General features: G+C 55.0%; 1 protein-coding gene across 14 annotated transcripts in view; it reads left to right on the forward strand.

Moving 5' to 3' along the window:
• The window catches only part of TCOF1 (treacle ribosome biogenesis factor 1), a 35,925-nt gene extending 25,013 nt beyond the window's left edge, over positions 1-10,912 (forward strand). For 4 of the 14 annotated variants that reach the window (XM_081034749.1, XM_081034750.1, XM_081034754.1 and 1 more), the window contains 10 exons: positions 880-1,063; positions 2,181-2,317; positions 3,899-4,012; positions 4,267-4,510; positions 5,026-5,111; positions 5,670-5,847; positions 7,738-8,289; positions 8,951-9,048; positions 9,785-9,828; positions 10,609-10,729. In XM_081034749.1, the coding sequence (XP_080890875.1) occupies positions 880-1,063; positions 2,181-2,317; positions 3,899-4,012; positions 4,267-4,510; positions 5,026-5,111; positions 5,670-5,847; positions 7,738-8,289; positions 8,951-9,048; positions 9,785-9,811 (1,620 nt within the window). In that variant the 3' untranslated portion in view covers positions 9,812-9,828; positions 10,609-10,729. Of the gene's footprint in view, positions 1-879; positions 1,064-2,180; positions 2,318-3,898; positions 4,013-4,266; positions 4,511-5,025; positions 5,112-5,669; positions 5,848-7,737; positions 8,290-8,950; positions 9,049-9,784; positions 9,829-10,608; positions 10,733-10,775 lie in introns of those variants that run through there. The other 10 variants (XM_081034753.1, XM_081034760.1, XM_081034755.1 and 7 more) reach the window with 9 other exon arrangements.
• The last annotated feature ends 18 nt before the right edge of the window (positions 10,913-10,930 follow it).

Consider the following 10,930-nt stretch of genomic DNA (forward strand, 5'->3'; position numbering starts at 1 on the left):
TGGCTGTCGTATTGGAAAATTTAAAGTGCGCCCAAAGATAGATCAAGATAAATCAACATAAAGGACCCCCCAAGCCCTCCCCAGCCTTAGGAGTTCTGAACTTGAGTCCAAGCCCATTTCATCCAAACCCTCCACTCCGTTGATCACGTTTTTTTGTGTTATTTGTGTTTTTTTTAAAGCACAACCACAATACAATACCACATCTAAAAAATCAACCTGTCCAGTTGGTGTCCCCATTTTCCCAATTGTCTCATCAATGGTATTTTTTTTTATATCGTGTCCAAATAAGGGGCACACACCACATTGGATCCTTAACTGTTGGTTTTTCTCATGTGCATTTTATTTGCTGAAGACACTGGGTCAGTGCAGCTGGGTTACTGCCTCCTGGGCTCTTCTCAGGAGCTGTGTCAGAATCCCTGCGGTGGGGACAGCTAGACTGAACAGCTCCCCAGGTAGACATGCATTGTGACCATTCAGTAGGTGTCTGTGAAGCCAGCCAGAGGAAAGAAGGCTGAATTCAGAGCTCTACCCCTCGCACTGCTTCCGTTATGCTGTGTGACCTTGGGCAATGCTGCTCCCCTCTCTCTGGACTTGTGTTCTTTCCCTCTGTACGAGGAGCTAATACTGCCGACCTCAAGGGTTCATTGTGAGGGGCAGGAGGGCTCCTGGGAGCTGTGAGGTGCTGTGCTGGGTCTCAGCAGGTCCCTGGGCTGGGAGTGAGTGGCGAGTGCCTGCGGCAGCTGGCATTGCTTCTGTGTCCAGCTGCCCCAAGCTCTCAGGACCCTCTTGCCTCGTCACACCCTACCCCACCCCAGTTTCCCCTCCTCCTGGCCCAGCCTTTAATCACTGGGGGGTTGTTTTTTGTTTTTGTTTTTCAAGGTGATTAAAACCCCTCTGATTTTTGAACTTAATCGTAGTCCAGCTTGCCCAGCTGCTACCCCCACACCAGCCCAGGCTACGAACACCCCAAGGAAGGCCCAGGCCTCGGAGAGCACAGCCAGAAGCTCCTCCTCAGAGAGCGAGGATGACGATGTGATCCCTGCTACGCAGTGCTTCACTCCCGGTGAGTGCGGGGCTGATGCCCCTGCCGCAACCGCCAGCCTCGGGGGGCGCACACACACACACCACTCTACACCCCTTTTCCCTTCTCTCCTCCCGCCCCATTGAGGCCCATAAGGGGAAAGACGCTGGCAGAGTCACAAAGCAAGTTGCTGGTCAGGGGAACTTGGGGCAAGGTCTAAAGAAGAGTTTTGTAACTGACTCTGAACATGGAGAACTCTGTGAGGGGGTAGTGAGCCTCCCGTTCCTGGGGGCATGTAAAGAGGGTTAGGTAATCCTGAAACAGACATCACAGGGAAGGATTTCATCTCTCAGTGGGAGATAGGACCAGCGCTGGGATTTCTTTGACTTTTGAGAATCTGATTCTACCAGTGATAGCAAGAAAAAGGTTATTATTTTTGTTATTGTGACATTTTTTAATGAGGCTATAATGCCTAATCTTGGTAGGCTAATTAAGAAATATAGACTAGCACAAAAGAAACGTCACCTGTAATTCCACTGCCCGGAACAATTACTGTTAACATTTTACAACTGTTAACTTTACGGAAACCTCAGCTATACCTGTGTTTTTAGTGAGACTGTACTGTACAGGGGCTCAGTGATCTTTGCTTGATACATTGTTACATTACATATTCACAGCATGATTCCTGCTCCTACCACTACCATACCATAGTTTATTTGCCAGTGCCATCAGAGGACGCTGAGGGTTTTGTTTAGGCAGTTTTTTTGCTCTTATAAATAGTGCTGCACGTGTAACAGTCTTTGCGCATGATCGTGGTGATTCTGATGAGAGATGCTTTCAATGCACAGGAAGTCTCATTTGGCACCATTGCTCCCACCATTGCTCAGGAGTAGCAGCTGGGCCAGCTGAGGGGGAACGTTGTAGAGGACTGAGGGGGAGGGGCTGAGGACACAGTGGGGTCACTGCCCCAGTAGCTCTCTGACCTCCCCGAGTCTTGTAACATGAAGTTTGAAACAGCTCCTGCCTGGCAGGCTTGGGGAGGGCATTACACAGGTTGCTACTGCATAAGTCCTGAGTACGATAAATTGGAGAGTGCCACTGCTGGGGAGGCCGTGGGGTTTCTGTGCCCTGACATGTACCCCATCCCGCTCCATTTCAGCCATTAGAACCAGTGTGGTGTCCATGCCCAAGGCCCAGCCAAGGACAGCCCTCAGAACCAGTGTTGTTGGGGCCAGGAGCAGTGAGGAGTCCAGTCGGGTGACAGAAGGCAAAAAACAAGAAGCAGCAGCCACGCAGGTACTGGAGGGCAAGGGAGGGCTGTGCATACCAGCGGGGGTGAGGGGCCCCCCTGCTCTTCCCCCACGTACCCACACATGCCACTGGCTGGGACTGCAGTTGCTCTCACCCAGCCCTGCAGAAGTAGCTGCCCCTCGCAGCTAGAGCTTCTCCTGCGCTCTGGCTACACCCGATCCAAGCTCCCGGATTACCTTTGAGTGGCCAGGAAGAGTAATCTGGGAACATGGTACCAGGCAGAGCCAGTGCTGCTCCCTGAGTCCCTCAGTTTTTCCAACATGGTTGGGCTTTGGTTTTTGTTTTGTTTTTTCCTCCCAGTTTTGGATGCTGTGAATAAAAGTTGGTTACCCGTTTTTAGTGTTCATATTAGTGACTTAATATCTTCCCAACCTTCCCCATTTTCAGTGCATTTGTATGTGGGCCTTGCCTGGGTCTAAAAGCTGGACAGGGTACAGTTAATGGCTCATTCATTGTTCAGATGATAAAGCAGCACCACCCCCTCGACAAGAGGGCTGAGACCTGTCCAGGATTAGGGAAGGCCAGACCCAGGTGTCCTGGCTCCCAGTGCATTGCTCTTTGGGCCATGCCAGTTTTCCTGTTTCCTCACCCCTTCTTTCTGAAAGGGCAGGAGAGAGTTGGGGGAGGCCAGAGGTGAGTTGGGCACCAGCTCAGGGCCCACCATGAGCTGGGTGGGTATCCGGGTTGTGTCACTACAACCATTCAGCCATTTAGCAAGCAGGTGGTGCTGCGCGTCTGTCTGTCCGTGCTGGGCACTGAGGGTCCAGTAGGAACAAGACAGGGAGGTCCCTGCCCTCGTGGAGTTTCCGAGTGGGGCGGCAGCCACTAAAGGAAACCAAAAACTGCTGTACTCACCTTCTGGTGGGTGCTTTGAAGGAAACAGTATAGACTGGAGAACAATGGGGTGAGCTGCTTTGGAAAGGATGAGCAGGGATGGCCTCCCCAAAGAAGTGACATGGAAACAGGAGTAGCAGCCAGGCCAGGCTGAGCTGGGGAGCGCTCCAGGCAGGGAAATCCAGGTGCAAGGATCTTCTGGGGAAGCGCTTGGGGGTGGGAAAGCTGGAGGAAGTAATGTGGAGTGAGGGGTTGGGCCTGAAAGGCTGCTGGCGGGCAGTTGGGGCTAGGAGGTGCACAGCGAGGAGTCACGCCCAGTTCTCTTACCAGTGTTCTCTCCCTGATTGCTGGTGGGTGTGGGAAGCACAAGTGGCACTGAGGAGACCATTGAGGAGACTGTTGCAACCAGCAGGCTGTAGACTTGTCCCCAGTGAAGGCTCAGATTGAGGGTGAGGCCGGGGGTGGGGCCTGTGCCTCCTGCCTCCCCTGGGCTGGCACCGGCTTTGGAGCTCCGAGAACTGTATGACTAGCTCATAACCTGAAGCCTGGCACCATATTCTGCCCAGATAGTGGCAGGGCCCCTTTGCCCACCCCTCAGTCCCCACTCCAGCCCCATGGCTCCCTGCTGTTACAGGTCCCCTCCCACCCAAGCCAAACGGGATCTGACCGGGGCGTGGCACAGAGGGCACCTGAGAACCCAGCAGTCTCAGGGCTGCCTTTGGCTGTCCACAGGTGACAAACAGGAACCTGGCTTACCTCCCACTGACCCAGGCCGCCCTGAAGGTCCTTGCTCAGAAAGCCAGTGAGGCCCAGCCTCCTGCGGCTAGGACCCTGTCTTCAAGTGGGGTGAGCTGGGGAGCCGGGGCCCCAACCCCTACTCTGGAAGGGACAGCGATCAAAGGCCACAGAGGACAGAAGGGAGACCTAGGCAGGGGCCTGAGTCCCAGCACCAGCACTTACCTGCCCAGGTCGTAGCTGCCCGTCGTAGAGCATTGTGGGAAGAAACTAGCACAATGCCTGGACCTCATCTGAGGTTCATTAAGCACCCGATTTTATTTCCTCTGATTTTTATCCCACTCTTTCTCCTTTCACCAAATTAGATTGACGGTGCTCTGGGCACACTCCCCATGGCAAGCCCCCAGGGCACCCCTGTGCAGGCCAGAGTGACCAACAAGCTTAGAAAGCCTGAGGTGCCTGTGGTCCAGCAGGCCACGGCCCCTCCGTCGGGATGCCCGAGAGTCAAGGACTCTGGGACCTCAGATGACAGCGACAGCACCGGCAGCTCTTCAGGGAACGAGGAGGACGCTGAGAGGCCCCAGGTGGCCCCGTTGGCCCACAGGCAGGGTGAGGGTCTCAGGAGGGGAATGCTGGGTGGGCCTGGAGGGGGGAGAAATGGCTCAGGCCTCTGCTCTGGATCTCTGCTTGTTCTGTGACCTTGGCCTAGTCATCCCACACTGGGCCTGTTTCCCCACCTGTACGACCCCAGAGGTAGTTGGTCCAAATGCTGTCAGAGACCCTCTGGCGCTGTTTGACCACTCCCAGCTTTTTGGAATCAGGCTCCCATAGCTGACCCCACACAGACACCAAATCCCAGGGCCACCCACCCCTTGCAGGAAAGCAGGGAAGTGTAAGGAGATCTTGGCGATTAGAATGGAAGGGTTGAGTATTCGGGTATCTTGCCTGGAATGCTGTGAATAACAGTTGACCTTGGAGCAAGAGGAGCAGATGAAGCCTTAGGTGGAAGGGAGAGGTGCATAGACAGGGGCCCGGCTATCCCGGGGACCCTGATGAAGGGCTCCGCCCTGCCCAGCTGCCAGGGGGTACCTGGGACTCCCGACAGGTTACTTATGCTCCTCCAGTAGGTGCAGCAGCCTCCAGGAAGGAAACCTTGGTGGAGGAGACCACAGCAGAGTCCAGTGACGATGACATGGTGGCGCCTTCCCAGGTAACCACACAGGGGAGGGCTGGCAACCTCGGGGGTCTTGGGGCAGGAGCCTCGGCCAGGCTCCGCCCACCTGGTGCAGCCTTAGGCTGAGGGAACCCCCCAGGTCAGAGGTCAGTGGCCTTCCCCTTCCCGGGGGCTCTGGGCTGGGTCCCATGTGCGTGGAGCCAGGCCCCCCAAGGCCCCATTTTAGCATGAAGCCGTGAGTAGCTGACTGACTCTTGGAGTCTATAGAAAGGGCTCACCTTGATTTTAGGTGATTCACATATAAAAACATTCTTTAACAGGTGGGATTTCTTTTAATGTTATCATCTAGACACAAGCTCTAATGATTTTCCTTTTGCATTAGTAATAAGAAATTTCCTTTTAAATGTGCCTGTCTAAAGTAAGTATTAATTAAAATAGCACAGGAAGGACACACAAAGGGCTGGTGTGCGCACCGCACAGCGAGAGGGTCTGGCCCGATCGTAGGGGTCCCTGGGCTGGTTCCTACACAGCAGGCCTTGCACTCAAGGGCTGGGTGGGTAGGGTCCTGGCCTCTTTCACACTGGGCTTCTTCAGTCTCTCCTCTCAGGTTATGTGACCCCTGGACTGACTCCGTCCAATTCCCAGGCTGCAAAGGCCGCTCCCAAGCCAGACCTCACCTCCTCGGTTTCCTCTCTTCCGGCCACCAAGGATGCCCCAGATGGCAAGCGGGCAGTGGAGCCCCAACAAGCAGCCACTGTGTCCCCTAAAACAGGTGAGTCGAGGGCCACAGAAAGACCTAGCAGGGTGCGGAAGAACAAGGCAGTGGCTCCTCCTTTCCCTTCCTTAGGAATCGTCCACCAGCACATCCTGTCTGTCTCTAGGGCCTCTCCGAGTTAGGCCTGGTACCCCTGCATCAAACCCGGAGGTGGTGCTCTAGGTGCCGGGGTGGGGGGGCCTGCGCGCAGGTGTCTGGCGCTGGTGCACCTGGCGGGGTGACCCTTGCCATAGAGGAAGTGCACCCTGGCTTTGGAGCAGGCCTCAGCTCTCTCTGGCTGTCCCTGTTGACTTCTCTTCCTGATAAATGAGCTCCTGGTGTGGGGTATAGAGATTCAGGGAGCTCAGATGAAAGACAGAAGTCATTTTGGGAGAAGTCTCCAGCACATGATGAAGACCCCCAGCGATGGGCTGACGTGCTCTAAAGCCTCAGACGAGCCCCTGGCCTCTCTGGGCCTGTGTGTCATAACCACACGTGGCAATCGGTGTCCAGGCGCGGCTCACATAGAAAGTTGTCACGTGCTGTTTGGAGGGCAGATGGGAATGTTCGGGTCACCTGGGCTGGGGCATCAGCCACCCCGACTCTGCCAGGCCTAAGGGACAGGTACCAGCCAGGTACACCTGGGTCAGCTCTAGGGGTCCCCGGCCTTGGTGTTCTGGAGGGTCTGTAAACAGGAAGAAGAAGTGGGCTGCAGGGAAAGAGGTTGCCAGGGCCAACTGTCTCCTTAGCTTCCCCTCCAGCCAACGCCTGCCCTTGCTAGAAAACACCAGAGGACTGAATTGGGCCTCTTTCCGTCCTGAGACCCCATTGCTGAGCATGCCCTGCCCAGTACTCCTCTGGAGCCAGAGCCGCTTCAGGCCCCACACCAGGGCCCACGGCACGCTACAGGGAACAGCCCCAGCCTCCTGACATGGAGCAGGCCCAAGTCACGAGCACCTTTTAGAGCCCAACATGGAGGAGCTCTTGGCCTGTGTGGCCCGGAATGGAGCAGAGACCTGCCAAGTCACCTGGGAAGTTAGGGGTGGTATTGGGACACGTGCTATTTTCCCATACCCCCGAATCTTGGGCTCTTAGCTACAGCTTGTCTTGTGCTGGGTCAGCAGAGGAGTCGTTGCTCACTTTCTTCCCCAGTTTTCTTCTCTTTGTGAGAGGCGGGTGTGCCAGGGTGACATTTTAAAGGGGGCTGTGGAGGTTTTCTTCACACATGTAGTAAGCACAGTTATCAAAGGAGAACGGAGGTGTGAAAAATTCTAAACAAAGGCTGCACCAGAAGTCGCTCTGGCAAGCAGTAAACCTGTTCAGTCAGCTGCCACATGTGTGTACACCCCACCCACCTGCAAGCCGCCTGCCGCCTGCACCCCTGGGCAGGAAGGGCCGTGGGCCCACTGTGTGTAGATGGGCATGAGTTACATGGCTACATGGCCCTCACTTTTATCATGAACCTACAGTGTAGAATGGTGTAACGTCACTGTGCATCTCACGCCCTCATGTTACAAACAGGGAAACAGGCCATGGGAGGATCAGCATTACAGAGCACGTTGGTGGTAGACCTAGAACCCAGGTCTCCTGCCTCCCAGCTCTGGACTCGTGACTAGACAGTACCATGCGCTTCTTGTCTGACCTTTCATTAACATTCTGAAGCCATTTTCTATTCCCAACCAGAACTTTGAGATTTTAGAGGAAACAAGAGTTCTAAGTTAGAAGGTGGTGGAAAGATGTCATCTCGGAGAGCCGGTGGGGGTAGAGTGACCACAGGGCCTCGCTTTTCCAGTCTACCATTTTTTAAAGGTCAATTCTGTCCTTGGATCCCCTGGATTCTTGTACCGTGACAGGTCTGTTTCCCAATCTCTCAGATCCGTGACACAAGACGTCTCTCTCTCTCTCTAGGCAGAAGAGAGGCTAGCACCATAACTCAGAAGCCCCAGAAGCCCAGTAAAGGGGCTGGGAGCCCCCCAGCCTCAACACTGGCACTGCAGAGTGACATCACCCAGCGCCTCCTGAGTGAGCCCTGGCCCGTGAGCGAAGCCCAGGTCCAGGCCACCGTGGTGAAGGTCCTGACGGAGCTGCTGGAACAGGAAAGGAAGAAGGCTGTGCATGCCGCCAAGGAGAGCAGCAAGAAGGGCCGGGTGGGCCACAAGCGGAAGCTGTCGGGAGACCAGGCAGCTGTCAGCACCCCTAAGAGCAAGAAGAAGAAGAAGCAGCCGGTGGCCGGGGACGATGGGGAGGGTGCTGTTTCCCCAAGAAAGGCCCCCAGGACTACCAAGGGGAAATCTAAGGCAAACACAGCAAGTGGTGACAGCAAGGAGAAGAAGGAGAAGGAATCTCCTGGCTCCCAAGGGGTCAAGGAGAAGCCAGAAGGGGAGCCAGAAATGGTGAAGGTTGAGGGTGGAGACCAAGCCAACTCAAAGAGCAAGAAAGAGAAAAAAAAGCCTGACAAGAGTAAGTGCCATCGTGGAGCGTGCTGCCCTGGCCCTGCCCTGAGGGCTGTCAGTCACCACGTGGGTGGGATGGGCCCTCAGCCAACACTGAAGGGAACGAATGAGACATGCTGTTTCCAGGGTCATGGAGACAGGTAGTGGCAAAGCCAGAACTAGACCCGGGGCTCCAGGGTGTGGCCTCCTCCCCCCTGAGCTCACTCGGAGCTGCCTGCGGCCACGTGTACTTTCAGCTTCGGGCTTCTCGGGGGTCCATGTTTCCTAGACAGCAGTTTCCTTTCAGAGGGAAAGCCGCCCCTTATTGTTAGCTCTGCTAGACTCTGTGTGATGGGACCTCATTTAACCCTGTATAAGAGGGGATAGTTCATTCCCATTTTATAGGCAGAAAGTGTCTTTTAAATAAATATGTAGTTTTTTAAAGTGAGTTAAAGAAAATAGTGATAATCCAGGTGATCCATGGGTTGGGCAGAAATCCTGAGGCTGGCTGACCCTGAGAGCTCTCGGGCAAGTAAGTGGTCACAAAAGCCTGTGTTTTCATGGCTCCCCGGGGGGGGTGGAGAAAGCTGGGGGACCCAAATCGAGTGAATTCTAGGATTCCTGGAGACGCTGACCCCAACACTTAAGATTAACATATGTTGTTTAGGAAGTTTATTCTCTTCCCTCAGGAAAAAAAGACAAGGACAAAAAGGAAAAGAAGAAGAAAGCCAAAAAGGCCTCAACCAAAGAGCCTGACTCACAGTTCCAGAAGAAAAAGAAGAAAAAGGTAAGAGTGAGTTCCTGAGGGGTTTCAGGTTAGAAAAGGGACCCAAAGCCAGTGCCCTGGGTGGATGTGATCAGCCCATCCTGTGCATGTCGGGATGGGATGGAAGCCAGACCCGGTCCCTGCCCCCATTCTCAGGGTCTGGGTCGGGTGGGGTGCTTGTGAGTTGTGACACTAGAGAAGAGCCACCCGGAGGAAGGACAAGGTCTGTGCATGCGGAAGCCACGGAAGTGATACCCTGTCTTGTCTATGAGAGAGATGGATGTTTGGGGGGTGGGTGAAGGAAGGAGACCCCTAGGGAGCAGGAAGGACAGGGAGACTATTGTAGGTTTCAGGTGAGAGAGGAAACATTCCCTGGATGTGTGCCGCAGCTGCCAGGGGTCCCCTCCACAGAGACACTCATACTCGTCGGCTTCGTGGCTGATAAAGGCCGCTCACCTGAAGGAAGAGGGGGTGGGGGAGGGTCGGTACCCTATACAGACGAAGCTCTCACTGGCCAGCAGGGCCTCTGCTGTGTTCAGAAAAACTGACCGTCGGTTGCTGCAAAGGCCTGGACTCTGTCCTCAAAGGCACGCGGGGCACTGTCCTTGCCCTTGGGGATCCCTGTAGATCCAATACCTGTTCTGAGAGCCCTGAATCCTCAGGAGGGAACTGTGACGTCCCCTCCTGGTGGAGTACGAGTCTCTCACCTCCCATGTACCGGCATGAGTACAAGAGTCTCCCACCCGTCTCCTTACAGAAAAAGACAGCGGAACAGACCGTCTGAGGGGCACACGGCAGCAGGTAGGCTTCCTGGTCCAGGGCCCCTTCTGACCGCCCGCTCCCTGGTGAGGGTGGGAGGGCAGCTCCGGCATTGCTGTGGGGCTCAGGGGGCCAGACAGGACCTGGTAGGTGGGCACCAAGGGGAAGGTGGGCTGGAGGGTGAGGTTCTGTTCGTCAAGGGCAGTGGAGTGATGCCAGGAGCTGGAGCTACAGAACAACCATGAGTGGCTGGCACTGAGTGTTCCCTGGCTGCAGGCACTGCATGCCTCAGTTGGGCACTGGGGTCGACAAGGAGAAGGCTTGAGCTTGGTCTCTCCTTCGTCGCTGTCCAATTCCTGTTCCTTATGATTTGTAACTTGAGGGCAATTGCACAGGGAAAGGAGATGGGTTGCTCAAGAGCAGCTATTCCGATGGCCCTGTGCTTCCTGGGTGATGGGGAAGGGGTTAAGTGCCCCACTGTTGGGCAGGCCCAGCAGCCACCATCCTGCTGTAAATGGGGGCCATACAGAACCTGCCAGGGCTGGTGGCAAGGAATGAACTTGGGCACTAAAGCACTCAGCCCACTTCCCGGGATGTGGCCAGCACTTAAGTGTGTCCTGACCTGTGTCGAGATGCCAGGTTTTGATTTGGTTTGATTTGATTCTCCTTGATGGAGGAAAAGGTGGGGAAATCTTCCGTCTCGATGTGTGTCCTTCCCCCAGGGATGTCTTAAGGCAGGTGGTGCCCAAACCCATGCCTCTGCCCTCTGCCCACGGCCCACCATGGGTTGGAATTGAATTTTAACTTCCCCTCCCTTCCCAGAAGATGGCAGTGTTCGTGCTGGCCGAGCCCGTGAGCCCTGCCAAGGAAGAGAAGGAAGTCCACTGACTGATCCCGCGCCCACGTCTGTCCCTAACACAGGACGCTTCGTATAGATGTGTACAGTATATATATATATTTTTTTAAGTGACCTGCCCCTCTCTTCTCAGACCTAACATGCTCAGAAGCCTCAGGACTTTCCATCTCTTTGCCCTGCAGACTGAGGAAGGCCCAGCCTTGCCGCTCCTTCCATGTCCCTGGTCCCTGACCGACACAGAGATTTTGTCCCCCTTTTGTCAGTTCTTCCCCGTTTTGTGTTTTGTTG

The sequence above is a fragment of the Rhinolophus hipposideros genome (assembly GCF_964194185.1).
Source record: "Rhinolophus hipposideros genome assembly, chromosome: 23".
Taxonomy (NCBI): Eukaryota; Metazoa; Chordata; class Mammalia; order Chiroptera; family Rhinolophidae; genus Rhinolophus; species Rhinolophus hipposideros.